The sequence below is a fragment of the Betta splendens genome, chromosome 6 (genome assembly GCF_900634795.4).
Source record: "Betta splendens chromosome 6, fBetSpl5.4, whole genome shotgun sequence".
Taxonomy (NCBI): domain Eukaryota; kingdom Metazoa; phylum Chordata; class Actinopteri; order Anabantiformes; family Osphronemidae; genus Betta; species Betta splendens.
Genome location: NC_040886.2, coordinates 18,565,440 through 18,592,937, shown reverse-complemented (window position 1 = coordinate 18,592,937; position 27,498 = coordinate 18,565,440). Strand labels below are relative to the sequence as shown.

Below are 27,498 nucleotides of genomic sequence, written 5' to 3'. Positions count from 1 at the left end.
TCACATTCACACACCTGAGTCTAGGTACTGCTCTGCCTTGTCTGGACGTGAAACTAATAAGGCGTGTTCATTTTCTTGTGCTCACCAGTAAACGGGGCAGTTTTTCCAATCAGTCAAATGCAGTTAAAAGCACTCTTCACTCGTAAAAGCCATTACTGTGACGTGATGGATCCTGAAGCACAAGAGGCCATTATGTGGCTTTAATGAATAGGTTTGCTGGAGCAGCCAGGTGTCTGTGGAACAACACTTGATCACACGCCCACGGCGTCGCCTCCTGTCTGTCAGGGGCCAAATCGCTGAAGTTCCCCGACTCCAAAAACTCAGGAAAACTGTATAAAACTTGACGTGATTGGACTGATTCCTTCCAGACACACAAACACGTCGCGGCCCAGAAGTCCAGCAGTCAGATATCATGACTATCAAAGCCACGTAACCTTTTGCTGTGAAGCAGACGTCCTCTGCGCTCCAGCTCGTCTGTGTCTGTATTGATTGACAGGCCTCGCTGTCCTTTCTTGCTGTCATGCTCACTCCGTCGTACGCACTCTTCACGGATGAATCCCAGCATGAAGCTGATGACGCGACCACCGGGCGAGGCTTCACAGACGCTCTACTCACTCTTTACTTCATGCAAGTTGTTACAAACTCTACATTAGGGAGATATTTCAGTCAGTTTTGACTCTTTGTTGCTCACTGTCGTGTTTTGGTTCAAAATCTACTTTGAACTGAATCTTTGGATCCTTTCCTGTTTTCTTTCTTTTCTCTGCTGATTCATGTCAGAAGGTTTGGGACAGAACATCTGTCTCTCCATGACCAACAAGGCCGCTGTGATTAAGACCAGCAGCAAAATGGCCTCAACTAATTCATAAACTACTCTATCACTTAGAGGAGGATTTTAATTTGATCAGTCTGATTAGGAGGTGGACAGAAAGTAAGACAAACTATTTGTCAGTTTCTGTATTTGGATGAGAGCAGAGACGTATCCATCATGTGGGATTTACCCACGGTCAGAACCACTGTATCCTATAAAAAACTATTTGGAAAATAATTTTTTGGCTGGTTAAAAATGTCTCCAACCAGTAGCATCTGCTCTGAGTTGTGGTCAGGTCTAGTCAGAACATTAAAGTGATGGATTCTGGTTCTTCAGCTCTGGTGTGGCCACATTTCCTGGCATTAAAACAATAAAGATGATGGATGGAAAAATTATGAGTACTGTTAATATGATGACTGAAAGTTCCCCCAGCGCTGCACTTTTCCTTACAGCTTTGCGTATTAGCCACTTTTCACCACTCACAGCTGTAGAGGCTCAAACACCAGTGTGTGATGCAGACGTGGATCAGTGGGTGCCTCGATGTTAATCAGCAGAGAAATGAAACTGTCTGTGTAGCTGCTGACATTATTCAAGATGCTGTTTTAAATCATCCGTTTTGTACTAAGGTTCAGTGCCTTGTGCCGTAGCTACTGAAGGCACTGACGACATCCTGACGACACCGTTTTCCGATGGCTTTCCTCTGTTTGCTGTGAGGCTGCTGACCTTTGACCTGGCTTGTTACAGGACGACTGCCAGCTTAATGCAACCTTGGCAGAGCTGGCACCTTTCGGGCCCATTAGTTCAGTCTAAAACCCAGCACTGGCCTATTTATAGCAACAAAGGGTGGGATGGGATTTAAGGAATTGTAGCTACTTACTCAGGAGCCATGAGTGCTTCTATATTAATAAAAAATATTCATGCTCAGGTAAAAACTGCAAATGGGAACATAAGTCCCAAAGTAAAAGTGTCTGTGTTTCGTCACACATTAGGTTGTTCAAAGGAAAAACACAGATATGAGCGGGTGTTTTCTTTTCCACATGTGATTAGGACAAACTGACTGGGCCTCTGCTCTGCTCCTCCCTCTGTGGCTTGGACCCGTCACACAGTGACTCAGACTGCACTCCATTTGAAAAATTAAATGGGGGGGCCTCTTGGCAGACGTAAATGAGGCCCCCAGGAAAAAAACATGCTGAGCTCAGCATTGCTTCTATAATCTCAATCACAAAGGAGGAGGTTGGCGCTGATGTAATGGCCGCCGCCGTGCTGCCGCTGCCTTGGCAGAGCTGCAGAGCTCGTCAGCACAGGCCTACTAATTCATCTCCCCCTCCTCCTGGATCAAGGGTACATCGGATATTATTAACAGAGAAAAAAACTTAAAAGCAGGGCTGGACATGAGAGAGGATGAAACTTATCAGTGGACATTTATCGTCTGCAGAGGCACACGAGCACAGAAGGTGACAGGAGCTCTAAAAATACGTTTGGATTGAACAAATGTGTCTGAGCTACCGAGGATGTGCACATTAAAGGAGAGGTTCTGAAGAAGCAGGGGGAGCGTCGCTGGTTGAAAACCCACTAAACGCCTGTCGGCACCGTCCGCATGTGGCTCTGCTGCACACAAGAACCAGTTAAAAATATCCAGCTTTTCCACTAACACAACACCGACTATGACTTTTCTACTGGGTCCCATTCACACAGATGATGACATGAGGTAAAATGTGCACACAGGGAAAAAGGTGAGAAGAGAAAGAAAATCTGCCTTAGAATAAATCCTATGAACTGCTCACGTGGTTTCCTCTAGCAACACGATTAACCTGTAATTTCTGAAAGATCAGATGCAGCAGCAGGAAGTTACACCTCAATTCCCATAACAGTCTTCATTGTGATCTCTCATTTTAATCTGTTAATAGGAGTTTTGCTACTCTTAAAAATAACCATTCAGTGTCTTTTCACAAAACAGTTTATTGAAGTCCTATGACACGATGCAGCCGACAGATCAGCATTTATCACAGCACACAGCGTCGTTCAGAGGAACAACAAAAAGGGAATGTTGTCCATTTTATGAGTTCACATTTCTATCAGTGGACTAAAGCAGTTCAGGCTGTTTCCACTCCCCCTTCAATTATTCATCAAAGAAGCATTAGTGGCTGCTTCAAATAAATAAAGTGCAAACAGAAAAAGTAGAAAGCTAAGGCTTAGTATGACATGCTTTTGATTATATTGCTGCTCTGTATGTTCAGTCATGTAATATTTACCAGTAAAGTCACAATCTAATTTAAACTGTGCTAAGTTACAATTATATCTACTAATGGACTAAGCTGACTCACGTCCGATGTTGACACATACAACTTGAACATGCATAAAAAAATAGCCAGGTTCTCATGCTGGACAGTTTATCAACTTCCTTCCAGAACCTTTTGACAATAAGGGCAGAGACTGAGGTGTGAGTCCTGAGGGCCGCAGAGGAAGCAACGGTCCTGTTCTAATTTACTGCTGCCATCTTGTGCTCATGCTGTAGCATTGTTCAGGTTCAGTGCAGGAAATCAGAAAGAAAATTACAGTGAATGGATCCAGCTGTCCAATTAACGTAAACTTAATAAAACTGAATCGATTAGGTTGTGTATTTCACATTATTATTATTTTAATTTTAAAACTCCACTCTGCCATTCCGTTCAATGGCAGAGAGGCATTCAATCAAATATGATGTATTAATAGTAGTTATGACTAGAATAACGTATAGTGAACTGGAGTTTACTGGGTAGAATATTTGTATTTGTATTGAATATTAAGTATTGTAATAACCGCGGGACTAAGGTGGAAATCAATCGGTCACTGGTTTTGTATCAGGGATCGACTGCTTTTCTCTGACGTCACGCTCAGGAAAAACAATCAAATCAGGATTTCCGCAGAGGCGCAGAGTCGTGATACTGTTAGCAGCAGCCATGGTAAGCGTGAATTAAATTTGAAACACATTGGTCGGTTTTATATAAAATGATAGGTCTAATGAGTAAATATATAGCACAGTAACTGTGTCTATTAGGTTACATCAGAAAACGCACGTAACTTTGTTCGGGTACTCACGCGAATCTAGCGGTAGCTAGCTAACTTCTGACTGTACTGTGAGTAAGCAAAACACCTTCAGTAGCTGCTAACGTTAGCTGCACTGATGCCGCATATATCACGCGCGTTTTTAACGACTGTTTTACAGGTCACAGTAAAGCGTCTTGCTAATTAACGCGCCTTGCTTTCATTTAGTGAGAGAATTAACAAAGCATTGCTGATCGGTTATTTAACTGCTAGCAGGCTAACCCAGCTACGTAGCTAGCATAGGCTAGTGGAGATGTTTTACTTTCGATTCCCATCACCTCCTTGGCTATTGTTAAACCAGCATTTTAATTTGTGAGGCCAGTACATAATTCGTTCACAATAATGTTTCTGACTGGTTTCTGTAGCCGTAATAGTCAACTCACCACAGTTAGCTTTAGTACCACTAGTACAGAAAGCTGAAGACTTACGTTGCTTCACTTCGCATGACTTTAGTGATACATGTAGTCATCTCGATGTCTCATTCATTATTTATTAATGTTGGTAATTTAAACTACAGTAAAACTCCAGACAGGCACATAGAGCTCAGTTGGTAAGAACCTGTCTGTAAACGTGGAAACCCTCGGCAATGCAGGACAACACTGTGAGCGTCGTTGTGATATTTTATATTTTTCATATTCCTGTGATATTACTTGTGAAATAATGGATTGCTTTTGTTTAGTTCCGCAATCAATACGACAACGACGTGACAGTATGGAGCCCGCAGGTGAGCCTCTGTTGGCCTTTATCTACATCTAAATGCTTACGTCCTTAGGCTGAGTTGTTGACGGTGTGATCCATGTTCACGTGTGCAGGGTCGTATCCATCAGATCGAGTATGCGATGGAGGCGGTGAAACAAGGCTCTGCTACTGTAGGACTCAAATCCAGAACGCACGCAGTCCTGGTGGCATTAAAGGTACGTTGGACACGTCCCGTCTGTCAGGATTCTCATGCTTTTGGAACAGGAAAGAAAACTGAAATCATGTGGGTCAAAGAGTTTTATCTTTAAACGTGTAAGTTTACTTCTTAATAAGCTGTCATAAATAATACATTTTACTCACATTAAGTGCTGCACTTCCAACTGTTGTCCCCTGATACATCATGTTATATGAGAACATTAGTCTCTGTATAATTTATTGGGCGCTTAGAGTATATTGAAACAACATCTGACCATGATGAATTGATGTTTCTCCAGAGAGCCCAGTCTGAACTGGCCGCCCACCAGAAGAAGATTCTCAATGTCGACAACCACATCGGCATCTCCATTGCTGGATTGACGGCTGACGCCAGACTGCTCTGGTAGATCACAACTACTGTGATGTTGTAGATGAAGGTCTTCATCAAAGCTCTACGATAAAGTGCATAATTGGTTATGAATAATACTGACACTTTATCTTCCATAGTAACTTTATGCGCCAGGAGTGCTTGGACTCAAGATTCGTGTTTGACAGACCTCTCCCCACATCACGTCTTGTCTCTCTTGTTGGCAGCAGTATCCTTTTAACTCTGTGAAGGTTTTATTAACATGATAAATTACGTAAACATGGCTGACTTTAATATAAATGTGTAGCCATTACTCTGTCTGCAAATATGTATTTTGGTCTAAAAGCAGCGACAGTGGTCTTTGACTGGAAAATTAGAAACCCAAATCCCAACACAGCGGTATGGAAGGAGGCCCTATGGTGTTGGGCTTCTCATTGCTGGCTATGACGTAAGATCACATTTATTTATTTATTTATTTATTTGTCTGCTTGTTTGTTTATAAATATTTATTTATTTAAATAATTCTCCATGCTTATTATTTTTGTACTTGTGGGTAAAATAGGACATGGGACCTCACATCTTCCAGACTTGCCCATCAGCCAACTACTTTGACTGCAAAGCCATGTCCATCGGAGCACGTTCCCAGTCTGCACGCACCTACCTGGAGAGGTGCATGGACAAGTTCTCTGAGTGTAAGATACAATTTCAGTATTAAGTGTTTTAAGTTTATTATTATGGCTGAAACACTAATGGGAACGTTTTAAAACACCTTCTCGTAATAGCAAGTGAAAGATTAACAGCAAGACTGAAGACTCATCAGTTTACCCTGTTTTTTTTTTGTTTTTTTTTTCAGGTAATCTGAATGATCTTGTCCAGCATGGCCTCCGTGCTCTGAGAGAAACCCTCCCCACTGAGCAGGACCTCACTACTAAGGTACACCAGTGCTCTGGTTTCAATTGATCTTGTTCTAAGCATATACAATGTATCATTTAATAAATGTGGAATTGTATAGATTTGAAGGTGCAGGACTAGGTTCATATTTGATAAAATGGCATTAAAAACAACCTTAGTAGCTGAAGTTGTTGTTTATTAAATGAGGCCTCCAGCAGATATTTAACTGAACTTGTCATGTTTTCAGAATGTTTCCATTGGCATTGTGGGAAAGGACATGGAGTTCACCATTTATGATGATGATGACGTGGCTCCATTCCTGGAGGGCCTGGAGGAGAGGCCCCAGAGAAAGGTACTGCAAGAATCCATCCAATTTGGTTTGGACTCATGCTTGGCCTCTTTCAAGGGAATAAATAATTACATTTTTTCTTGCAGCTGTGCTGCAGAGTGTGCTAGATGGGATTAGTCTGAAAAATGTGCTGCCAGCCTTTACTTGCTCTCTAGTTTTGAGTTACTGTCAGAATGCATCATTAGCGTTTTGTAGGTCTCTTTTTAGTTTGGGGAACTTTTTTTTTTTTTATTTGAACCTAACTCTTGTGTCGGTGTGTCAGGTGGTCCAGCCTGCAGATGAACCTGCCAGAGCAGCGTCTGATGAGCCCATGGAGCACTGAGGCAGCAGATCCCCGACCGACCGGACATTTACTGCAACTGTAATTCTTAGAGGGGAGAGTCGTGATGTGCCACCTGCTACGCTGTTGATGAAAAATACTCTGCTTACATCATCCAGTATGATGTTGCTTTTGTATGGGTAACGTGAATCATTACACAAGTAATAAACTCAGTTTTTTGAATTGTGTTCCTCTGTTACATCAGTAAATGATCTAATTAATCAAACTGCAACAGAATCATTTTCATTATCTTGATTATAAGAAGTGCAGGCGGCGATTCAGAGCTTGACTCAGCTTTTTTACAGTTTTGATCTGCCTGTTAGCGACATCTGCTGGATCTGGTCCCAGCGGTGACCAACAGGCACTTTAGCTTTGTTTAACGGTAAAAGGATGCAGGAACAAACCCACAGACTCATCAACTTGCAGACTACACTAAAAGGCCGGTAGAATGATCACCAAGCACCACAGGGACTGAATCGGGTAAAATGAATCCAAGGCTTTAAGCTTAACTCCAGAAACTTTATTTAAATTATCACCAGTAATAAGTCAGATGCGTTTGTGTAATAAATAAAGTCTTGGAATTTAGTAGATTGGGTTTGCTCGGTTGTCAGAGCAGTAATGCAATAAATCCTTCATTTCAAGCAATAAATGAAACTGGATTTATTCTGCGATTGCTGTTACGCTTCATTAGTTTTAGCTGGCTGCACTAAACGAGCTGTCAGCTGAGTGTAATGATATTTCTCGGCTTGTCTGGAGTTGTGGTGACCTGTACGCAACTTCACTGAAGAGTAGTCATGCCTCCACAGAAATCCACCGTTGAATAATGCAGGAAAGATAGTTCAGTTCTGTTCAACTTGTGCTACAAAGGTGAGAAAAGGTACAAACAAATGAGGAAATTCTAGAAATGCAATCCATGCTAGCCTTTTCCTCTTTCACCCGCTCCATAAAGCATTTCTAAAGTAAATATAGTCCAAGCTGTGACCGCAGCTCATGGTGTTGGAGTCACTGTGACGCTTTCTTTGCCCTCCTCCTCCTGTTCCTCCGTCGGACCTGGTTGCTGGATGATTCTGTCTCCTCAGGCGGGTTGAGGTCCTGCTCGGGGACCCGCAGGTCTCCCCCAAGGTCCTCCTCTAGGACTCCCAGCTCGATGTGCCCCTGGCCTGCTGCTAAACCACTGTCCAGCTCCACATCTTCGTCACTTGGTGCAGTGTAGTCGGTTTGTCTTCCAGCATCTGTACTTGGCTCCAGAGCTTCCTCAGCATCTTCTTCACCTGTATCGTGCTCAGCAGGAGCCGCCTCCGCTGTGTCGGCTCCATCGGCCTCTGTTCTCTCTAACTCCGTCTGCGTTGGTGGACTGTCGGGCTGCTGAGTGTGATGACAGCTGCAGCAAGAATGATCCCAGTACTGCTGAGGCTCCTCGGGATAATCTGAAAAAACATTTCATTGTCTTTAACCTGCTGATGCAGCTCGGTAGCGGTTCTGCCAGCGCTCTGACGCAGGACTCACCTTCCCAGCTGCTCTGGGCCTTCCTCTCTGCAGCCATCCCCTCCACCAGCTGGCCTTCCTGCATCACCCGCGTTATCTCTGTCAGCTGCTGCAGGAGACTCTCCTCCTGATCTGCCATCACTCCATTCACCCTGCAGCACAAAGTGCAGCAGCTCTCATTTCTGCTTTTGAGTTTCAGTTTAACCTTTACTAAATCTAATTTAGTAAATCACCAATCACATGGATTTAGAAATACTATCTTACTGCAGCAACAGAACATTTGTGAGCCTAATGTCACAAAAGAACCAAATAACATGTAGTTAAAAGTCCAGGCATCTAAAGCAGCCTGTGTCTGACTGATCCCCCACCTCTCAGGACTGTGGTGGACACTGGAAACTATTTTCTCCATCACCAGTTCTGTTTCCCTGAGTTTCTCCTGCAGCTGGGCCAGTTCATAGTCAGCTGGAGGACAAAGAGGGCGAGAAATGAAGGCAGGGAGGGATTATCTGCATGAGTGAGGATGTAAACAGAAAATAAGAATCCCACAGTAGAGAATAAACTTGTGTGACGCTGATATTCGTCTTCCTGTCTGATGCTTTATAGGAGTCAGTATGATATTAATTTATTCCTCATTACGTTACTGCACTAAGGAGGAAAACGTGCACATCAATGTTGGAAATGTGGTGAAAAGCTTTTATGGCATCACTTTGGAGGAAACGTTGGGTGATGTTTTTGGCAGATTAAATAAACTGCCTTATTCCTAAACAGAAGTTCATGTTTTACACTGACACTGCTGAGCTGTTTCTTTCGGTGTTGCTCTAATGACACAATCGCTTTTGGAGGCTGTGGATGTTCCAGCTGCTACACATGAAGAGATGGGTGGTGCTGATGTTGGTACTCACTGATCTTTCTCTTCATGTTCTCTGAGCGAACTGAAGTAAACCTGCTCTCTGAAGGTTTGCTGTTCCCTTTAGAGGTGATCTACAAGACACAAGAGTTAAAAGTTATGAGGCGTTGGACAGAAACTGCACCTGCTTTAATAATCAGTTCAGTGTGTTACTGTGTTTGTTGAGGAAGATCTCAACATGACACAGTTCCACTCCTTAAGCTGATTAAGGAGGATGTCATCTGTGCAACCATCAGCACCAGCATCTTTCACCTTGAACAGGATGTAGAGGATGTAGAGTAGGATCCCGAAGCCGTACACAGGGATGATCTGACCGGCCAGGTTGGATTTGCCTCCGGCCCCCGCACCCGTTCCTGCTCCTTTACCTCGGGCTCCGCTCTCAGAATTATGAGGCCTGGAGTAGCCGGAGCCCGTGGGCCTCTGGCCTCGACTCTCAGGGGCCGCCTGGCGATGCATCATCGGAGGAAAATGACCTGAACGTGCAGAAAAAAACTCCTGATGGTCAACTGGAGGAATGACTTATATACAAAACATCAACGTGTCCAGGAAGCACTCCGTTGGTTCCGCTAAAGAAATCCATATTTTTTTAACTAAATTATTATGAGCTATTGTTATTGACCAAAACATTTTTTATTTATATTCACAGCTTTAAAGCTTTATTAGCAAATGTTTTATAGACTTCATAGTATCTACCGGCCTCTCTGTGCGTGTCAGTGTTTCTGGCGCCCTCTTCAGGGAGGACAGTGTAATTGCATTTAAATACACAGACCGTGACCGTATATACATTTGTATTTCTCACTCTAACGATAACCGTCAGACATGCGTGTGAAGCGTCTGTCTAAGGACCCAGCACGTGTCGCAGCAGGTATTTGACCCATAGAGAGGAACCGTGCAGCCGACGCACCCTCCGGCCGCTCAGCATCCTTCCTCCCCCGGGAGAGCAGCATTTTGGGAAGCAGCAGCGCGACGCACAGCACGAGGCCGGTCGCGAGCGTCACTTTCTGGAACGTGGACATCGGCATCCCTGCAGGAAAAAGCTCACGTTTCCGCTGAAAAGCGCGGTTCCCGGCCGGTACTCGCTGAGCGACTCGGATCGCTCCTCCGTCCCTGTTGTCGATTGGAGGACCGGAAGTGACCCGCGGCTGCAACGACTCAGAGCGGCCGCTGCGTGGCGCCAAAACACCGTTTCAAGTGCCACGTGGTCTAAAAAGGCAAACGTTCTGATCTTAAATGCTTGTAAATCTTTAACCCCAGTGATGAGCCTCATATTGGTCATATTCGGACTTGTGCGTCATTGGTTTTAACAGAGGATGAACTGAACTTGATGTGAAATGGAGAAACTTATTGTCTCAGCACAAGAAGAGGGTGAGAGGTTGAAACGAAGCGAGGAGAAATCAGCTGGATCTGTGGGAGCTTTTGGCTGAAGCTTCACATTCATTTATTCTATGCAGATCCTCCAACACTTGATGCGAAGCATGTGTGCGTTGTCATGGTCCTTTGTTGAAGAGGCTTTTTGGCTTTGGATCGCGTTCACGCTGAAAGGCGAACCTTCACCTCAGCTTCAGGTCCGATGTGCTCTGGACCGGGTTCGCTCTATTTATCTGTTTGGCTGCAGTCACTCGTCTCTTAGTTCTGATATTAGCCAGAGGATGATGCGCTGTGTTGTTTCCCAGTCCCACAGGCTGGAGTTCTGCCCAACGGCTTAAATGTGTCTCAGACCAGAGAATCCTGGTCCTCGTGCTCTTCGTGTCCTCTAATGCCGTTTGCAAACGTCTGTTTAACCACTTCACCACAAGGGGCTGATTGATGGAGTGTTACTGAGGAATTCACTTCTGCCACGTGACCACTGGGTTCCCGTTCTGCTGCCGTGGACTCAGAACCTCAGAACCAGCAGAAACCAGTCTGTTCAACAAGAGCCTGGTCAAGACTTTAGAACCAGTTTATTGATCGCGATGGGAACGGTTCCGACCGAGGACTGAGGCAGGAACAGGGACAAACGCCGCCTGTGGTGTGACTCATCACCGTCAACGGTCAAGACACAAACTGAAACGCAGACTTAGTTTAATGAGTCATGACAACGCTGAGGTCCTGCTCCCTCCTGTGTCTGAGGAGTGGAGCTCAGCACACACCGAACAGAACCTTGTTTGGATTTGACGGATCCGATTGGCTTCATTTGACACTTCAGATTAAATGGAATACAAACTTTACAAATGACTTTCAATTATTCAAACAGAGTCCACAAGAAGCACAGCGGGTCCTGAGTGGTTCCGGTCCGTGGTGGCTGATCCGATCACACACCTGGCTCCCAGTCATCCTGCCTGATCTGCAGAGAGAGGAACCAAACATCAAAGGTTTCCATAGGAACCAGAGGCTCAAATAAAGCATGTGGTCAGTCTTCACTAATTCACAGCTAATGAAAGTATTTGTCATCAGACGGAACCAAAAGAATAAGAGTCACATCGTAAATACTTTTCCACACAGAGCTTCTACTGATGAAAACTCTACTTCTGCATCCTGGAAGAACAAAAACGTTAGGTCAGGATCAGCTGAGCCTCTTGGATCTTGACTCCCACGGACCCGCCGGGCGGAGACGGGTCTGGAGCGGCGGCTTTGGACCGGTCTCTGTCTGAGCTGGACGCTGACGCGTGTTCTAGAGGTTCTGAGGGTTCTGTTGTTGAAGGAACAGGCAGCATCGGTGCTCACTGGTCTCCGCTCAACGAGCACCGGTCCATGTTCATGGTGACCGTCGGTGACGTGAGCTCATGGCTTCGGACCCGGGCCTGTAGTTCTTCCCATCAGAACTTTACCTCTCACTGCCTCTCGCCGCTGCCTCCTTCATAGTCCGTCTGGCACAGGATCATGTTGTTCTTGAGGAAGAACCTGTCTCCCACGCAGAATCTGCAGAGGGAGGCAAAGATGTGGGAGTGGGTTCCTGTGGATCCTGCGCGGTGAATCAGGTCCCACAGGAGCGTTTGTGACAATCAGAGTTAATCTCTAGCCTGATTAAGTATCAGCATTAAGTGACAGCAATCGTCTTTAAGGCCTTTGGGTTTTGAGCCGAGCAGTAAATTCCATCAGGTTGTGATTGTGATGCACTCTCCACCTCTGAGAAGTCGTCTGACTTTGACCCGCTGGTTCATTGCTCTCCTGATCTCACCTGAGGCCACAGCGCTGACAGGCGAAGCAGTCCACGTGGTACACGTTGTCTCTGGCTCTCATCACCATCTCAAAGGCCGGGATCACTTTACTGCAGGCGGCGCAGGTCCCCGTCACCCCGAAGAGCCTGGAGGGAGAGAGGCAGCTGCAGCGAGGACGCACAACAGGGAGGGGACGCACAACACGGAGGGGACGCACAACACGGAGGGGACGCACAACACGGAGGGGACGCACAACAGGGGGCGACGGGCGACACGGAGGGGACGCACAACACGGAGGGGACGCACAACAGGGAGGGGACGCACAACAGGGGGCAACGGGCGACACGGAGGGGACGCACAACACGGAGGGGACGCACAACAGGGGCGACGGGCGACACGGAGGGGACGCACAACACGGAGGGGACGCACAACAGGGGGCGACGGGCGACACGGAGGGGACGCACAACAGGGAGGGGACGCACAACACGGAGGGGACGCACAACAGGGAGGGGACGCACAACACGGAGGGGACGCACAACACAGAGGGGACGCACAACAGGGAGGGGACGCACAACACGGAGGGGACGCACAACAGGGAGGGGACGCACAACACGGAGGGGACGCACAACAGGGAGGGGACGCACAACACGGAGGGGACGCAAAACACGGAGGGGACGCACAACACGGAGGGGACGCACAACACAGAGGGGACGCACAACACGGAGGGGACGCAAACACGGAGGGGACGCACAACACGGAGGGGACGCACAACACGGAGGGGACGCAAAACACGGAGGGGACGCACAACAGGGAGGGGACGCACAACACGGAGGGGACGCACAACACGGAGGGGACGCACAACACGGAGGGGACGCACAACACGGAGGGGACGCACAACAGGGGGCAACGGGCGACACGGAGGGGACGCACAACACGGAGGGGACGCACAACACGGAGGGGACGCACAACACGGAGGGGACGCACAACAGGGGGCAACGGGCGACACGGAGGGGACGCACAACACGGAGGGGACGCACAACACAGAGGGGACGCACAACACAGAGGAGACGCACAACAGGGGGCAACGGGCGACACGGAGGGGACGCACAACACGGAGGGGACGCACAACACGGAGGGGACGCACAACAGGGAGGGGACGCACAACACGGAGGGGACGCACAACAGGGGGCGACGGGCGACACGGAGGGGACGCACAACACGGAGGGGACGCACAACACGGAGGGGACGCACAACAGGGGGCGACGGGCGACACGGAGGGGACGCACAACACGGAGGGGACGCACAACACGGAGGGGACGCACAACACAGAGGGGACGCACAACACGGAGGGGACGCACAACAGGGAGGGGACGCACAACACGGAGGGGACGCACAACACGGAGGGGACGCACAACAGGGGGCGACGGGCGACACGGAGGGGACGCACAACATGGAGGGAACGCACATCACGCAGGGGACGCACAACACGGAGGGGACGCACAACACGGAGGGGACGCACAACACGGAGGGGACGCACAACAGGGGGCGACGGGCGACACGGAGGGGACGCAACGACACGGAGGGGACGCACAACACGGAGGGAACGCACATCACGCAGGGGACGCACAACACGGAGGGGACGCACAACACGGAGGGGACGCACAACACGGAGGGGACGCACAACAGGGGGCGACGGGCGACACGGAGGGGACGCACAACACGGAGGGAACGCACATCACGCAGGGGACGCACAACACGGAGGGGACGCACAACACGGAGGGGACGCACAACAGGGGGCGACGGGCGACACGGAGGGGACACACAACACGGAGGGGACGCACAACACGGACAACACGCACACAGCGGCTCCAGCTGAGGCCTTGCCGGACCTGTTCACACACCATCTGCTTCTGGTTCTGCACTGAGCTTCATGTAAAGTCCTATGTTCACGCACTGAGCATGGGGTCAATCAGACAGATCAACTCCGTCACAGGTTCAATGAGACTCAAACCTTTCATTCAACTGAACTCAACAATTAAACGTTGGAAGTTTGAGGGAGAGAAGAAGAAGCAGAGTGACCTCAGAGCTACGATGATGAAACGGGGCGACGGCTGCGACAACATGGAACCGAGCCTTCGGGTCGTCCTCTAGAACCGGGCCGGTTCTGCTCAGTGCCACGAGCAGCTGAGTTCCATTTTCCATTAGAGGCCAAATAAAAGCGGGTTCGAGGAGGGACTGAAGAACAACGGAGGTCGAGTCTGAGAGATGAACTCAGACGCCACCAGCGCAGGAACAAAAGCGGCTCCTAATTAACAGAATGTTCTGATCTAACGAGCTGAGTCCTACTCAGGCACCTGGTGGGTTTTTTCCTTCTCCTTAACGAGGCCGCGAAGCTCAATGCTAATTCTCTGCTAATGGTCCAATTAAAAGAAATCACATGTTTTTAATCCTGCTCTTCAAAGGCTTTTGCTCCGCAGCCTCGCGATGATGAGGAAAACAGGAGGCAATCGAGCCAATTTAACTGTCAAAAGGGCTTTGGGTCTCTTAAGTGCAGCGCAGCTAATGAGAGACTTAGCTCCAACCAAATCCAGCTGGATTCTACACGAGACCAACACACGAGTTCAGCAACGAGGCCGCGGAGCCGCGAGTCCCTGTGAGTTCAGGCTCAGCGGGTTCGTTGTGGTCGTTCCACTTCCTGCTTGTTTCCTACTAACGGACCGAGCCGCACACGCCACAACAGCCAATGCTCTGCTCTGAGCAGGTGAACGTGCAGCAGGTTCTGGCCGGATCCGTTCCTTCACGCTCGGCTCCGACTCATGAGTCCTGATGCTTCTAATGAGGCGGAGGGTCCAACGCGGCCACGTTGATGCAGCGTGAGCTGTTCAGGCTCCAGGCTGCAAACAGCGACACACACTCGATAGTGTGCAAACAGCGACACACACTCGTCTGTGTGCAAACAGCGACACACACTCGTCTGTGTGCAAACAGCGACACACACTCGATAGTGTGCAAACAGCGACACACACTTGATTGTGTGCAAACAGCGACACACACTCGTCTGTGTGCAAACAGCGACACACACTCGATAGTGTGCAAACAGCGACACACACTCGTCTGTGTGCAAACAGCGACACACACTCGTCTGTGTGCAAACAGCGACACACACTCGATAGTGTGCAAACAGCGACACACACTCGATAGTGTGCAAACAGCGACACACACTTGATTGTGTGCAAACAGCGACACACACTCGTCTGTGTGCAAACAGCGACACACACTCGATAGTGTGCAAACAGCGACACACACTCGTCTGTGTGCAAACAGCGACACACACTCGTCTGTGTGCGAACAGCGACACACACTCGATAGTGTGCAAACAGCGACACACACTCGTCTGTGTGCGAACAGCGACACACACTCGATAGTGTGCAAACAGCGACACACACTTGATTGTGTGCAAACAGCGACACACACTCGTCTGTGTGCAAACAGCGACACACACTCGATAGTGTGCAAACAGCGACACACACTTGTCTGTGTGCAAACAGCGACACACACTCGTCTGTGTGCAAACAGCGACACACACTCGTCTGTGTGCAAACAGCGACACACACTCGTCTGTGTGCAAACAGCTTCACTTTGTGCGTCACATGAAGCCAACGGCCCCGACAGGAAGCGCCCGTTGCTCTAGATCCACCTCTGATCTGCTCCTTGCACGCGTTCCACCGCGTCCTCAGATTCTGCGCTGACCCGCAGGTCCGGGTCTGTCTCTTTCCTGACTGCCTGATGCTGCACCTGTACAGGACTCAGCGTTACCTCAGGTAGTCCCGGCGGCACAGGATCAGGTTGGCCCTGGTGTAGAGCGTGGAGCCCATGCGGCCCAGGCGGCAGTCGCAGCAGGCACACTTCAGACAGTCCTCGTGCCAGAACCGGTCCAGCGCCTGCAGCATGAAGCGGTCCCGGATCCTCCTGTTGCAGCCGGCGCAGCCTCTCGGCTTCTCTCTGGACTGGAGGGGGACGAGGGACACACCTGGGAGCAACGGGCCAGAGGAGGCACAAAGGCAGGCGCACACACACACACACACACACACACACACACACACACACACACACACACACACACACACACACACACACACACACACACACATTGACTTTTCTGGCTCTTCTGTCATGTCATAAACACGTCTCATTGCGTCGCTGCCACGGGTCAAACTGACACTCACTCTCCTCCTTCTCCAGCACCATCCTTTGCGCTCCCTCCGCGTGTGACGAACCGGAGCCCACGTCCTCCGCGGCGTCCACCCGCAGCCGCTCAAACTTCAGCTCCGCTCCTCAGTCCGCGAGGAACGCGAGAGAAGCGGCCACGGAGTCGCTTCGTGCGTCTCATGCGTAAAAAAAGCCCGTGGACGGAGCAGAGCGGCGTCCCCGCGTTATCGCCGAGGGGAGAGACGTGCTTTTCTCCGGGTCTAATCTGGCTGATGTCAGTGTGTAGGGCTGCGGCTGCTCCTCTGCTGCTCCTCGGCTGCTCCTCGGCTGCTCCTCTGCTGCTCCTCGGCTGCTCCTCTGCTGCTCCTCTGCTGTTCCTCGGCTGTTTCTCTGCTGCTCCTCTGCTGCTCCTCGGCTGCTCCTCGGCTCAGCCTCCCCCAGCTCCCTCCCCCTGCACACAACTCCCACAGTCCAATGGCTTTTTCTGCGCTGCGTGCTAATTATATAAAGTCATTATGCTCAGATCTGATAGTCGCCGCCTCCTCCCACTCCCAATCAATTATTCAATAGACAGTGCGCTGCAGGACGGCCCGGGCCTGAGGTGCTTTAGAATGAGCTTATTCAACTCCAAGGACACCAATTATCTCCAGGGCGCCCTGTAGTCAAAGCTGGGGCTGTTCCGCACGGCAGATGCTGCGCCTGCTTCGAGCGCACGCGCACGCGAACGCACGCGCTCGCGCTTGTCCTGAAGTCGGTGTCTATCGCGCTCATTTGTGTTTTTTACTAAGCGGTTGAATTATTAATAAATTGATGAGGGAAAGAAAAATCAGCCAGAATCTGTGGATTTATTAATAAATTAATATTTAATTATTGGCCTGCATCAATAAAAACAGGGTGAGAAACATTAGAACACGTGGTGGTGGTGGTTTGTTTGTGCAGCACTTCTCAACAGCAAAGTTAATTAAAACACAAAACAAACATCCTAAAAATAAAGGTATAAACAATTATAAATGTATAAATAACTATAGATCAATCGAATATACACAAACTCGGTTAGTTGTCTGTTGGTTGTTAGTTAGTAGTTGGTTGTTGGTCAGTTGTTGGTTGTGGTTGTTAGTTAGTAGTTGGTTGTTGGTCAGTTGTTGGTTGTGGTTGTTAGTTAGTAGTTTGTTGGTGAACAAATGCTGCTGTTTCATGGCTCTGAACTCTGTGGCACCACATGGAGATGGTTCCGACTGCGACGCCTTTCACCAACACCACATAGAATCTAAATATCCTTGCAGCTCATGTAGCAAATTGAACAGTCATGAGGATTCAGTGGGAGCAGACACAGATTTCTGGACTCAGCTCCATAAACAACGCTGCAGCTCCCAAACACATCATCCAGCCCTAAATCCTGCTCATTAGACGCCGCGGCATAAACAACTGTTCCAACATGGCCCCTGGATCAGGTCACACTAATTAACCAGCACCATCGACTGACTCTTCCCTCATTATTCACCCTCTCATCTGAGGCACATAGGCCGTTAAGACAGCTAACGATCAACAGACTAATTAATCAGCTGATGAGGTGCAAGTGAAGCTCGCGTTCCCTCTTCATTTGGGCGACACATGGGAGCTAATTAGTTCAATTATTAATGCATCCAATTAAATCATTTCTCTGGATGATCCCGCTGCAGCCGTGTCCTCCACCCAGCGCTGTGATGGATGGAGCTGCCCCGCGTTATCCTCCCACACCCATCAGCACCGCGCACAGACCGACCCGTTAGGCTGGTGCCGCTAACGGCAGTGTGAGCTCTAACGAGCAGGAGGCCGTTTGGCCCCGCGTGAAAAGGCCACAACAGATTCAGGCCGGTCGGACGCGGAGCCGCGAGGCCGAGGCCCCGCTGCACGGTTCCAAGTCGAGCAGCTGAATGTGGACCAGCAGAGGCGCTGCACATGGGTGAAACCGGGCTGAAGGAGACAAACGGCAGCAGTTCATCCGTTCCTCCGGCCCCAACGAGCCGTCGGCAGACGGAAGCTTATCTCGGAGGCGTCTTTCCACCTTCACACTGAAATAACTGATCATTTCTACTTCTACCAGTTCTTCAGTGCTCACTAACAGCTTCAGCATGAAACCCTGAGCCACTGAACCACTCTGACATCCACAAGCTCCATTCTCCACATTTAAGTGTGCTACAAACGAAGCTGAGTGATTGTGAGCGAGCTGCAGACAAACAGGGTGAGGTTTGAATGGTGGGTGATGAAGGACTGAACGTGTCTGAGGAGCAGAAGTGACGGAGGTCGGATTCCTTTCAGAAACGTTTGCCTAAAAGGTTCAGTGAGACGTTAAGTGAGCAGGAAACGTCTCCGTCCGGACGTTCAACTGGACTCAGCTCTGCTGTCATATTTTAAGGGGAAGCAGCTTCCAGCTTCAGAGTTCATGGGGGCATTTGCTGCCACCTAGTGGACGCTCGGGGGAGCGCACGTTTCTAACTGGTGTTTCTGGCAGCTCTACAGAGAAAACTCCTCATGTGATGAAACCCACGCGTACGTTTTGTTCCGCTGGTTTCATTTCCTGTGGAAGCTGCTCCTCACAGCAGGTGGCCCATTCCTCCTGCTCCACGTCACGGTGACAGAACCGCATTCAAGCAGAGCGGCGTGTCCTTGAAGCTCGTTTCCTTTAAAAGTAAAAGGCTCATCTGCAAAAATGCGTTTAATTCAGAATAAATGCAGGAATTATTACATTTACTATAATGTGTCAGTTAAAGATCAGGAAGGAAACTGAGCCACAGATAAACAGAGAATGTTCTGTCTAATGATACAAAACCTACAACAACCTCCCATCAGCAAACTAACTCTTTTTCTCAACATAACAAATGGCTGTTAAAGGAAACTAGCAGGGCTTCATATCGGATGGTTCTGTGCTTTTGGACCGGACCTTCCTCTAATCAACAGCTAATTGCTCTCATTCCTCCGAGTTGTGGTTTCGTTTCGTTCCAGTTCTGATGAGGAAACGACCCAACGAAGCCTCCGGTCACAGCAGAACAGCTTTCAGTCCGGGTCGGCGCCTGCTCAGTGGGAACATTTAGACTCACTGTTGGGTTCAGTCCAGTTGCTTTCAGTCATTAAATGGGTTGATTAATTATTAGACGCCGCTTCACTGAGCAGCTCATTGAACTCAATCGAGACAAGCGGAGCCCTGCGGTCCAGAGTCCAGAGAGGTTCTGACACCAGTGTCCAGATCTAATCCTAGCCCGTTGGGTCACAACCTTTCGGGTTTGTGACCTCTGTGAAGAAAGTGACGCCTCCCTGAACCCCGTGGAGGAGATCGCAGAGGGAGGGACCCACTGGACCCACTGGACCCACTGGACCCACTGGACCCACTGGACCCACTGGACCCACTGTGTAGCTGCAGACCCGCGGGCTCCACCAGGCCCGTGGGCCGCCCGGACCTTCACACCGACTTCCTCCTCTTGCCAAACACGTTGTTGATGAGTTTAGCCATGGACTTGGAGCCGCTGTAGCGGCGCCGCTCGGCCCGGTGCTTCAGCTGCTCCATCACCTGCCGGATGAGCTGCGTGAAGAGGTTGGAGATGTCCTGGTAGCTCTCTGCGGCCGACACCTCCTGGAAGAGGCAGCGGTTCTGCTGCGCCAGGCAGCGGCCCTCGTCCTCACACACCTCCCGCACGTGGCACAGGTCCTGCTTGTTCCCCAGCAGACACACGGGGACCGGCATCTCCCTGGAACGCCACGCCGACGGTCCGGAAGGAAAAACACACCTTAGTCACAGGAAAGCTATCAGACTTCACCTAATTCAATGATTTCATGTAAGTGATTTCAAATTAAAAGCTGAGCTATTTATTTCCAGAATTGAGTTTTTCATCATGACTCTAACGCTTCACTGCTGCCCTGCTTTATTTCCAGGCTCGGTTCTGTCCAGCTGCTGGGTACGGACAGAACCGGCTGACGTTCCCTCGCTTGTCATCAGCCAACCGACATTCCTCAAACCCGGAGCCGCGTGAGGACCCCAGAAAGTAGGGCACCGTCTGTTGGTTGTTCCCAGCGCAGAGCGCTTCACAATGAAGCACCTCGGCGGCGCCGCCTCCGGGCCTTTGCCGTCCACGCGGGCCTCTCGGATCTGACGCAGGATGTTCTGGGCGTTGAGGAAGGACGTGCGGTCGCTGATGTTGTAAACCACCACGAAGCCGTCGGCCCAGTCCACCGGTTCCTCCAGGATGGACCCGGCCCGGGAGCCCTGCCGAGAGCAGCACACGCTTTTATTTTGAAATCACTCTGCAGCCTGAAATGAGCTTCAAGGATGTGAATTAGTACGTAAAAAACCACGAGCAACAGAGTCAAAGTCAAGTCTGTGTGTTTTTAGCAAGGACGAGTCTGAGCTCCACTCAGCGGAACCACAGAGTTTAACAAGGACCGTGAGCGGCTCCTGTTCAGTTCCAGCTCCACAGTGAAAAGCCTTTCAGGTGAAGCTGCTGCTCATAAACCCATGGGTCCAGTGAGAACCCGAGACCAGTTCAGGACCAGCAACGATTCACCACCTTCTGCCTTTGGTCCAAAGTCTGGACGGGTTTCAGCAGGAGCGCTGACTAGACAGGAGCGGAACCAGCGGCCCGGTACCTGCGAGCAGGGGTCCAACACCTCCAGGTTGAGCTGCCTGCCGTCGATGGACAGGCGTTTGTGGTACAAGGAATCTGCAGAGAGGAGTCACAGCGTCAGCGCCGGCGGCGCCGCCGAGTCCGACGTCACGCGACCACTCACTGGTGCTGGAGGCGTATTCACCGATGAAGCGTCTGGTCAGGAACCGCACCAGCACAGCTGAGGAAACACAGAGTCAGAGTCAGAGGCCGCAGCTGCAGCTCCAGAACGGGCTCAAAGCTGAAGGCGCTTCAGAACCTGAAGCTCGGCTTCCAGAAACAGCTGATCTGACGTCAGCAGCGTGAGGCTCCCTTCATAAAGGCCCTCAACCGTTGGTAGAACCCCACGAAGCACTTAACAATAGTGATCATTTCCTCTGGTTTGCAGAGGCGGAGTTGACCTTTAACCTGCGCTGACAGAGACCTCACCTGACTTCCCCGCTCCCTCGCTCCCCAGCAGCGCCAGCTTGATGTCGTTCATGCCTGCGCTCCTTGGCTCCTCGTGTCCTCGGCTCCTAGGCTCCTCGTGTCCTCGGCTCCTAGGCTCCTAAGGTCCTTGGCTCCTAGGCTCCTAAGGTCCTTGGCTCCTTGGCTCCTTGGCTCCTCGTGTCCTCGGCTCCTAAGGTCCTTGGCTCCTTGGCTCCTTTGTTCCTCAGCTCCTCGGCTCCTCAGCTCCTCGGCTCCTCGGCTCCTCGGCTCCTCGCTTCCTCTCCTCTGCTGGGCTCTCTGGCTCTGTGTTGGGTCTGGTATCTGGGTCGACACTAAATGATCTTTACAGTCGGGGCTGAATGGGAGCAGCGCCGCCCCCTCCTCTTCTCTTCCCCTTCACTTTTTACAGCACAGGGAAACAGCTTCTCTCTCTCCACCCCCATAGAGAGGTCACTCAGAGGTCACCACTGACTGAAGCCAGCGCTGAAGTGTAGCTCAGGTCCATCTATGGACCTGTTTGCTTCTCCTCACAGTGTAACGTTGCTGCCGACCAGAACCCAAACTAAAGAAGCTCTGACTCTGACTCGGACTCGGACTCGGACTCTGTTTTCTCCAGCTTTCCTCCGCTTCAGTCGTGTCAGGCTTCACTTCCAGAGCTGCTTTTCTCTGCAGCGTCGACCTCCTGCTGCTTCACTGTCTCTGAGTCCTGAACGCGCGTGTGTGTGCGACTTTGTTGACTTCTCCTGAGTTCATGTGTCTGAATGTGATCTTGGCTGCAGGAGGAGCCGTCTTCCTCCACAGTCGTGTTAAATGTGTCTCCAATAACTTTATGTGGGTTGGACTGGAAACTGGACGTACGCTTGGCAGGAGCACATGATCCAAACCCAAGCGGGCCGAGTTCGGGCTCGGCTGAACGCTCCGTGAGCTCATCAGCTGCACTGAGTCAGTGAACATTCGTCCTGGATCAAACTTTAAGAGTGAGCACGCGCTGGAGGAGGCGTCCGTCAACGGCAGCAGGAAAGAGCTTTCACGTGAGGCGGCGTCACGTGAACAGAACCGGGTCGGAACCACATCATCGGTCCTGAAGGAGCCCAGACACGTTACACGGACGTCAAAGCTGAGCCCAAAGTTGGACCTGACTTTGAAAAGATATGATTTGGAAAAGATAATAATAATGAATTCAAGATGTTTCAGCCGACGATGAAAGATCGAGAGCTTCTTTTTCTGGAGGCTTTATTTCATGGAGGCCAAACTCTGAAAACACTGAGTTATTTGGAAAATGTGGTGGAGACACGTCCTCTGGTCTGAGCTGGGACTCGGGTCTCACTTGGTTCGGTTCCAGGAAACTGGAGTTGACGCGACTCTTTTACTGCCCACGCGTTCACACACGACCTCGGACCGTTCCCTCTGCTTTGACCCAGTGGAAGCTTTTCTTCCCCTCTTTGATCTCAACGTGGACATTTCATAGATCAACTTTAATCATAAAACGTGATGAAAGTCGGCGCTGATCGCGAACAGCGGCCACTTCTCATGATTCATTGAATGGAGACATTAGCGACGGGCTGCGGCTCCGTGGCTGATGCTCCTCACAAACAGGCTTTGATGTCCTTAATGAAACGTCTCCAGACAGAGCAGACACGTGACTGAGCTTTAACACACGCAACGGGAACAAACCTCCCTTTGATCACGTCTCACACGCGATTTCCCCCGTTTCGTCCTGACGCGAACTCGCCGCTGCTCTCGTCTTTCTCTGCATGTTTCACATCAACAGCTGCGCGTTCACGAGGCTTCTGTTTGTGCTCGTGCGACGCGTTTCCATCTGCATCGTTTTTGTCAGTACTTATGACAGAAGTAGCCTTCATCAGAGCCACATCCTCCTCCTCAGTCCGCGTTTTCCCTGAAGCGGACGCTGAAGTGATGTCTGCGTTACAGGTGCTTCACGTTGGTGAGAAACAAACACGGAACCGGACAGGAAGCGTTAATGAAACTCAGACATGTTAAAAGACGTTTTCCTATTTATGAAGTTTGGTTCATTTTTACTCAGCTTGTTTTATTTCCAGTGACGCCCCCTGGTGGACGCAGCGTGTAACAACAGCACAACTACCAATGAACTTTGCTTCGACAAGCATTTACAGAACTACTTACACATCAGTTACCGGCACAGTTACAGTTTGGATCCAGCAGCTTGTGGAGACACGGGCTTCATGGACCTCTCACCTACGGGAACCTGCTGCTGTTAACTGCACCATCACCGTCATGCCTTTTAGATGCCACGTTTCCCTAAAGTTACAGGTAATACCTTTTCCCCCTAAACACATATTTCCTCTTGTAGTTGTCCTTCCTCTTCTTGCTGAGCCAGCGAAGACGAGCTCTGTCCGTTCGGTCCTGACTCGCCGACGGGAACGTCCGGTCGGGATAGAACTCCTTCAGCCGGCTCAGGAAAAACACCTCCAGGCTCCGTCCGGCCTGCGCCACCTCCGAGTCCGGCTGCACGGCGACAACACAGGGTTACGGGTCAGCCCAGTACCGGGACACTGGACCCACTGGGCAGGTCTGAGGAACTGACTTGATTTGAAAAATTTAATTTTAATTGGTTTTAATTCTATTGTTTCTAATTATTTCAATATGTTTGTTGATTTGACTTGGGGTTTTGACTAAAGTAACCTCAAATAGCTGCAATGAGGTAAAATGTCTCATGTTTTCTCCCTGAATGTTGTGAGTATCCACAGCCTGGAGGTGGGTCACACACAGAACTGTTTATAAAGCTGCTCTATACTCCTGCATGACGGAACCTATTCAGTCACATCTGGGCCCGGTTCGCTGCCACATGTGGTTCTGATCTCCACAGGCTGCGGTGCAGAAATAATTCACTTAAACCAGAAATTGGATTAAACTCAGATTCCAGCATCGTTGCACCAGACGTACGTAGTTGAACGTCGCGCAGTTCTTGAGCATGAGCAGGACGTCGTCCACAAACTGCTCTGACGTGAAGTAGTGCAGCGTGTTGCTCCGGTCCAGCTTCCTGCGGATGGCGGACAGGTCCACGGGCCTCCGGATGATCTGGTAGTAGTTCCGGGCCTGAGACACAATCACAGAGATTAGATGATGACGGCATCAGCCTGGTGCCTGCTGTGAGACCACTGACCAGGGGGCTGACGGGCTCGTGGAAGGGGGCGCTGAGCGGGTGGCAGAACAGCATCAGCGCCAGCTTCTCACACCTCTGCAAAGAAACACAAGATGCAGCCTCCATGAAGGTCATCGACACAAGCGCCTCCTATCGGCCGCTCACCCTCTGGTCCCGGTCGGGCAGCGTGTACGGCGCTTTGAGCGTGTGCTCGCAGTCGTAGGCCTCCACCGGCTCCAGGTCCGATCTGCACAGCGAACACATCCAGTCGCCTCTGTAATGCACAGCCTGTTAGTTTAGCGTGGGCCGGGCCGGGCCGGGCCGGGCCGGACCTCTGACATGTGAGTGCTCACACTTACGGCGGGAAGCTGCTGAGAGCAGGAATGTGACAGTCCAAGTGGAAAACCTTCGGACAGCGGTCGCAGCAGAGCAGATCTCCTCCGTTCAGACACACGGCGCAGAAATCTTCACTGTCCTTCTCCTCGGGTCCGGCTCCAGGTTCAGGCTGCTGGCTCGTTGGGTCGCCCTCCTCTGCTGAGCCCAGATCAGGTCTCTGATCTGCGCCGTCGTCCATCTCCACTATGTCCACTTCACATTTGGATTCACATTCATCCTCCAGCTGCAAGGACTGATCGTGGTCTGCCTCTGGTTCTGGATCCAGTTGTATCACTAGGGTTGGCTCAGGGTCTGGATCCAAATAAAATGTTTCAGAATCCGGTTTTCCGTCTGGGTCCCACTCATCAGATCCCAAATCGAAGAGGATGAAAGGCTGATCCGGGTTTGATTCACAGTCAAAGCCTGAGTCCTGCTCCGGTTCTTCAGGGCAGTAGGGTTCAGTCCAGGATGGTCTTGGTTCTGACAGGCTCAGATCAGATGAGTGCTCTGGTAGAGACTGAGGGGAATCATCTCTGATCTCTACAATGTCTGCCTCATGTGGACTGAACCCGTTCTGTAGGAGGTTTGGACACGGTTAAAATGATCAGAGAACTTGCTCACTGAGCTGAAGGTTCTAGCTTCTACCTGCTGACGATCCAGTTCAGCTGGTTGTTGCCATGGCAACCGCACCAGGGACACAACAGGCTGCAGGGACAATGTGGACACCGAGCTGAAGTTCAGGCGCTGCAGACTCACAACTGGTACAGAGGATTTACCCAGAATCCTCAGCGCCTGTGGGTGGATCCTGTGGAGGAGGTCACAGCTTCACTGATTCCTTGAAACAATTCTTTACAATTACAATCTTTACAATTTGCTTATACACTAATACTGGAGTATTGTGATATTAGTATGAGTGTAACACAAAGCTTCTAGTATTGGAGTATTTTTGGAGGTTTTACTTTGCTTGTTGAAGTGAAGGTCTCAGACCCTCGTGTCTGGTTTGTGTGTCATCCTCTAAGTCACCTGATCCTCCTCAGCAGCGCTGCTACGCCCTCGTGCGGTTGTTTTGATTTTCCGTTGCACAGCTGGTCTGCTTCCTGTTTCACCTGAGAGAATCCACTGCTCACCTGTTAACACATTCACAGTCACACAGTGTGTCTCTCTCGTCAAAGCCTCTGCCTGTCTGTTTGACCTGTCTCACTGGACGCTTGGCTTCCTCTGCTGGTTCTGGACCGGGCTCAGAACACTTGCGCTCCGACAACAGCCGCGCCGCACACTCAGCTACCTGTGGCAAGATGGCCGTCCGTCTGTGGGGATGGTTGCCATGGCGTCTGTGAGGCAGGCCTGCCATCTCCAGGAGATTTGGCCCCTTAGGGTGAAAAAAGAGACAAGAAAACACAGAAGAAGCTGCCGATTTGAAATCTCCTGTGTGCTCAGTGTCTGACGGCCAAATACAAACATCAAAACAAACAGAAAACCACCAAAGAAGAAGAAGATGCGGAAGCAGAGCTGCAGGTGCAACATCAACATCACTGCTTCTCAAACGTAAAAAATATCAGCTCTACATCTCTCAATAAGCCTCATACAGAACTCATAATCAGTAACAGATTAAAAACATTCACTCATAGGTTTTAGCTTGTTATGATGTTTTCTTACCTGAGTGTGGATGTAAGTGATAAAAACAAGAGTTGTGTTTTAGAGAGGCAGGTAAACGTGTCCTCAGGTGTGTGAGAGCCAGGGATGGTGAGGGATGGCACCGTTCCATGAATCCAGTGTCAAGGGGAACACGCGTGCTGTGATTGGTGGAGAGCGGATTGAGCCCGGTCCCCTGGCGCTGCAGCACCGTTCACTGGGAACCAGGCGCAAGTGTTGCTTGAAGATGAACTAATGGGACGCGTTTATGTCAGTGTCTCATCATGGCAGCGCTTCAATTCTCCAGTTGATACGTCAGGAGCCAACAGCTGTTCTGGTCACAATATATGTATAATGCTCTGCACTAGTGATGCACTCCACCACTTCTTTGTTAATCTCTCATATGAGCCTAAAGGTTTAAAGGCACAAAAACATGAGCAACAACAACGATAATAACCAAAAATAACTAAAAATAACTCACAGAGTAGATGGAGCTGAAACCATCAAGGCTCAGTTTGTTCTGCTGATTGTGGATGAAGACCTCAGGCCACTAACGTCACAGCGTGAGGTAAACCCCAGCTTTGAATAACAGACCTGCTGTATGTAAATCAGGCTCAGCTGATGCAGCATGATAACACAAGATGTGGGGAAGTGTCTCCTACAAGTCTTGTGGCTTAATCATCTAAACAACAGCTTCAGGACGTCAGTGTCTATATATGAAGCACATACTGTATAAACATTGAAAGTGCAGAGGGCAGGTTATAGGATACACTGATTATGTATTTACTTATGAAATGTTTATATTTTAAACACATTCAATACACAAATTAATTGTTTGGCAGCTATTTTTTTAT

The 27,498-nt window shown here is 50.0% G+C and overlaps 5 protein-coding genes across 8 annotated transcripts; 1 reads left to right on the top strand and 4 right to left on the bottom strand.

Moving 5' to 3' along the window:
* Window positions 1–3,641: 3,641 nt before the first annotated feature.
* Window positions 3,642–6,895, top strand: psma1 (proteasome 20S subunit alpha 1). Its single transcript, XM_029154976.3, has 10 exons — window positions 3,642–3,750; window positions 4,572–4,616; window positions 4,705–4,806; window positions 5,086–5,189; window positions 5,294–5,382; window positions 5,531–5,601; window positions 5,716–5,845; window positions 6,007–6,086; window positions 6,292–6,396; window positions 6,656–6,895. Exons 1-10 carry the CDS (start codon window positions 3,748–3,750, stop codon window positions 6,713–6,715), a joined length of 789 nt encoding a protein of 262 aa, XP_029010809.1. The 5' UTR covers window positions 3,642–3,747; the 3' UTR covers window positions 6,716–6,895.
* Window positions 6,896–7,210: 315 nt separating this feature from the next.
* On the bottom strand, window positions 7,211–11,292 carry ric3b (RIC3 acetylcholine receptor chaperone b). The gene is made up of 6 exons (XM_029154975.3): window positions 10,009–11,292; window positions 9,357–9,577; window positions 9,100–9,178; window positions 8,566–8,659; window positions 8,219–8,349; window positions 7,211–8,139 (listed from the first exon to the last, which is right to left on the bottom strand). Exons 1-6 carry the CDS (start codon window positions 10,124–10,126, stop codon window positions 7,715–7,717), a joined length of 1,068 nt encoding a protein of 355 aa, XP_029010808.1. The 5' UTR covers window positions 10,127–11,292; the 3' UTR covers window positions 7,211–7,714.
* On the bottom strand, window positions 11,149–17,122 carry LOC114857998 (rhombotin-1-like). Of its 3 annotated transcripts, XM_029154984.3 has the most exons (5): window positions 16,468–17,112; window positions 16,058–16,271; window positions 12,262–12,387; window positions 11,912–12,002; window positions 11,149–11,427 (listed from the first exon to the last, which is right to left on the bottom strand). In XM_029154984.3, exons 1-4 carry the CDS (start codon window positions 16,487–16,489, stop codon window positions 11,915–11,917), a joined length of 450 nt encoding a protein of 149 aa, XP_029010817.1. In that variant the 5' UTR covers window positions 16,490–17,112; the 3' UTR covers window positions 11,149–11,427; window positions 11,912–11,914. The 3 variants fall into 3 exon arrangements, with proteins under 3 accessions (XP_029010817.1, XP_029010816.1, XP_040927286.1); XM_029154983.3 differs by lacking the exon at window positions 11,912–12,002 and having other exon boundaries at window positions 16,468–17,122; XM_041071352.2 differs by having other exon boundaries at window positions 11,149–12,002; window positions 16,468–17,115.
* Window positions 17,123–17,309: 187 nt separating this feature from the next.
* LOC114857995 (ras-related and estrogen-regulated growth inhibitor-like protein) lies at window positions 17,310–23,015 on the bottom strand. Its single transcript, XM_029154979.3, has 5 exons — window positions 21,514–23,015; window positions 21,209–21,265; window positions 21,068–21,141; window positions 20,521–20,687; window positions 17,310–20,172 (listed from the first exon to the last, which is right to left on the bottom strand). The coding sequence occupies exons 1-5, from the start codon at window positions 21,563–21,565 to the stop codon at window positions 19,887–19,889; spliced, it is 636 nt and encodes a 211-aa protein (XP_029010812.1). The 5' UTR covers window positions 21,566–23,015; the 3' UTR covers window positions 17,310–19,886.
* Window positions 23,016–23,546: 531 nt separating this feature from the next.
* On the bottom strand, window positions 23,547–27,486 carry LOC114857991 (tripartite motif-containing protein 66-like). 2 transcript variants are annotated; one of them, XM_029154967.2, is made up of 9 exons: window positions 26,669–27,486; window positions 26,205–26,381; window positions 26,036–26,139; window positions 25,658–25,817; window positions 24,997–25,586; window positions 24,803–24,911; window positions 24,659–24,733; window positions 24,439–24,591; window positions 23,547–24,000 (listed from the first exon to the last, which is right to left on the bottom strand). In XM_029154967.2, exons 2-9 carry the CDS (start codon window positions 26,361–26,363, stop codon window positions 23,800–23,802), a joined length of 1,551 nt encoding a protein of 516 aa, XP_029010800.1. In that variant the 5' UTR covers window positions 26,364–26,381; window positions 26,669–27,486; the 3' UTR covers window positions 23,547–23,799. The 2 variants fall into 2 exon arrangements, with proteins under 2 accessions (XP_029010800.1, XP_055365377.1); XM_055509402.1 differs by having other exon boundaries at window positions 26,298–26,381.
* Window positions 27,487–27,498: the final 12 nt, after the last annotated feature.

Bases quoted from the DNA above. Each gene is read 5' to 3' on its own strand.
- psma1 (XM_029154976.3), top strand. The intron at 4,617-4,704 runs GTGAGCCTCTGT...TCACGTGTGCAG, and splicing joins TGACAGTATGGAGCCCGCAG to GGTCGTATCCATCAGATCGA. The intron at 5,190-5,293 runs GTAGATCACAAC...TATCTTCCATAG, and splicing joins GCTGACGCCAGACTGCTCTG to TAACTTTATGCGCCAGGAGT.
- ric3b (XM_029154975.3), bottom strand. From the start codon at position 10,126: ATGCCGATGTCCACGTTCCAGAAAGTGACGCTCGCGACCGGCCTCGTG. The intron at 8,660-9,099 runs GTGAGTACCAAC...TTTGTCCTCCAG, and splicing joins GAACATGAAGAGAAAGATCA to CTGACTATGAACTGGCCCAG. The intron at 8,350-8,565 runs GTGGGGGATCAG...TTTGTGCTGCAG, and splicing joins GTCCACCACAGTCCTGAGAG to GGTGAATGGAGTGATGGCAG.
- LOC114857998 (XM_029154983.3), bottom strand. From the start codon at position 16,489: ATGGTGCTGGAGAAGGAGGAGA. The intron at 16,272-16,467 runs GTGAGTGTCAGT...CGTTGCTCCCAG, and splicing joins GGTGCTGGAGAAGGAGGAGA to GTGTGTCCCTCGTCCCCCTC. The intron at 11,428-12,261 runs GTGAGATCAGGA...CTCTCTCTGCAG, and splicing joins TGTCAGCGCTGTGGCCTCAG to ATCAGGCAGGATGACTGGGA.
- LOC114857995 (XM_029154979.3), bottom strand. From the start codon at position 21,565: ATGAACGACATCAAGCTGGCGCTGCTGGGGAGCGAGGGAGCGGGGAAG. The intron at 21,266-21,513 runs GTGAGGTCTCTG...GTGTTTCCTCAG, and splicing joins CGAGGGAGCGGGGAAGTCAG to CTGTGCTGGTGCGGTTCCTG. The intron at 20,173-20,520 runs GTGCTTCATTGT...GTGGCGTTCCAG, and splicing joins CCGGAGGCGGCGCCGCCGAG to GGAGATGCCGGTCCCCGTGT.
- LOC114857991 (XM_029154967.2), bottom strand. From the start codon at position 26,363: ATGGCAGGCCTGCCTCACAGACGCCATGGCAACCATCCCCACAGACGG. The intron at 26,140-26,204 runs GTCAAACAGACA...ATGTGTTAACAG, and splicing joins CCAAGCGTCCAGTGAGACAG to GTGAGCAGTGGATTCTCTCA. The intron at 25,587-25,657 runs GTAGAAGCTAGA...AACCTCCTACAG, and splicing joins CTGAACTGGATCGTCAGCAG to AACGGGTTCAGTCCACATGA.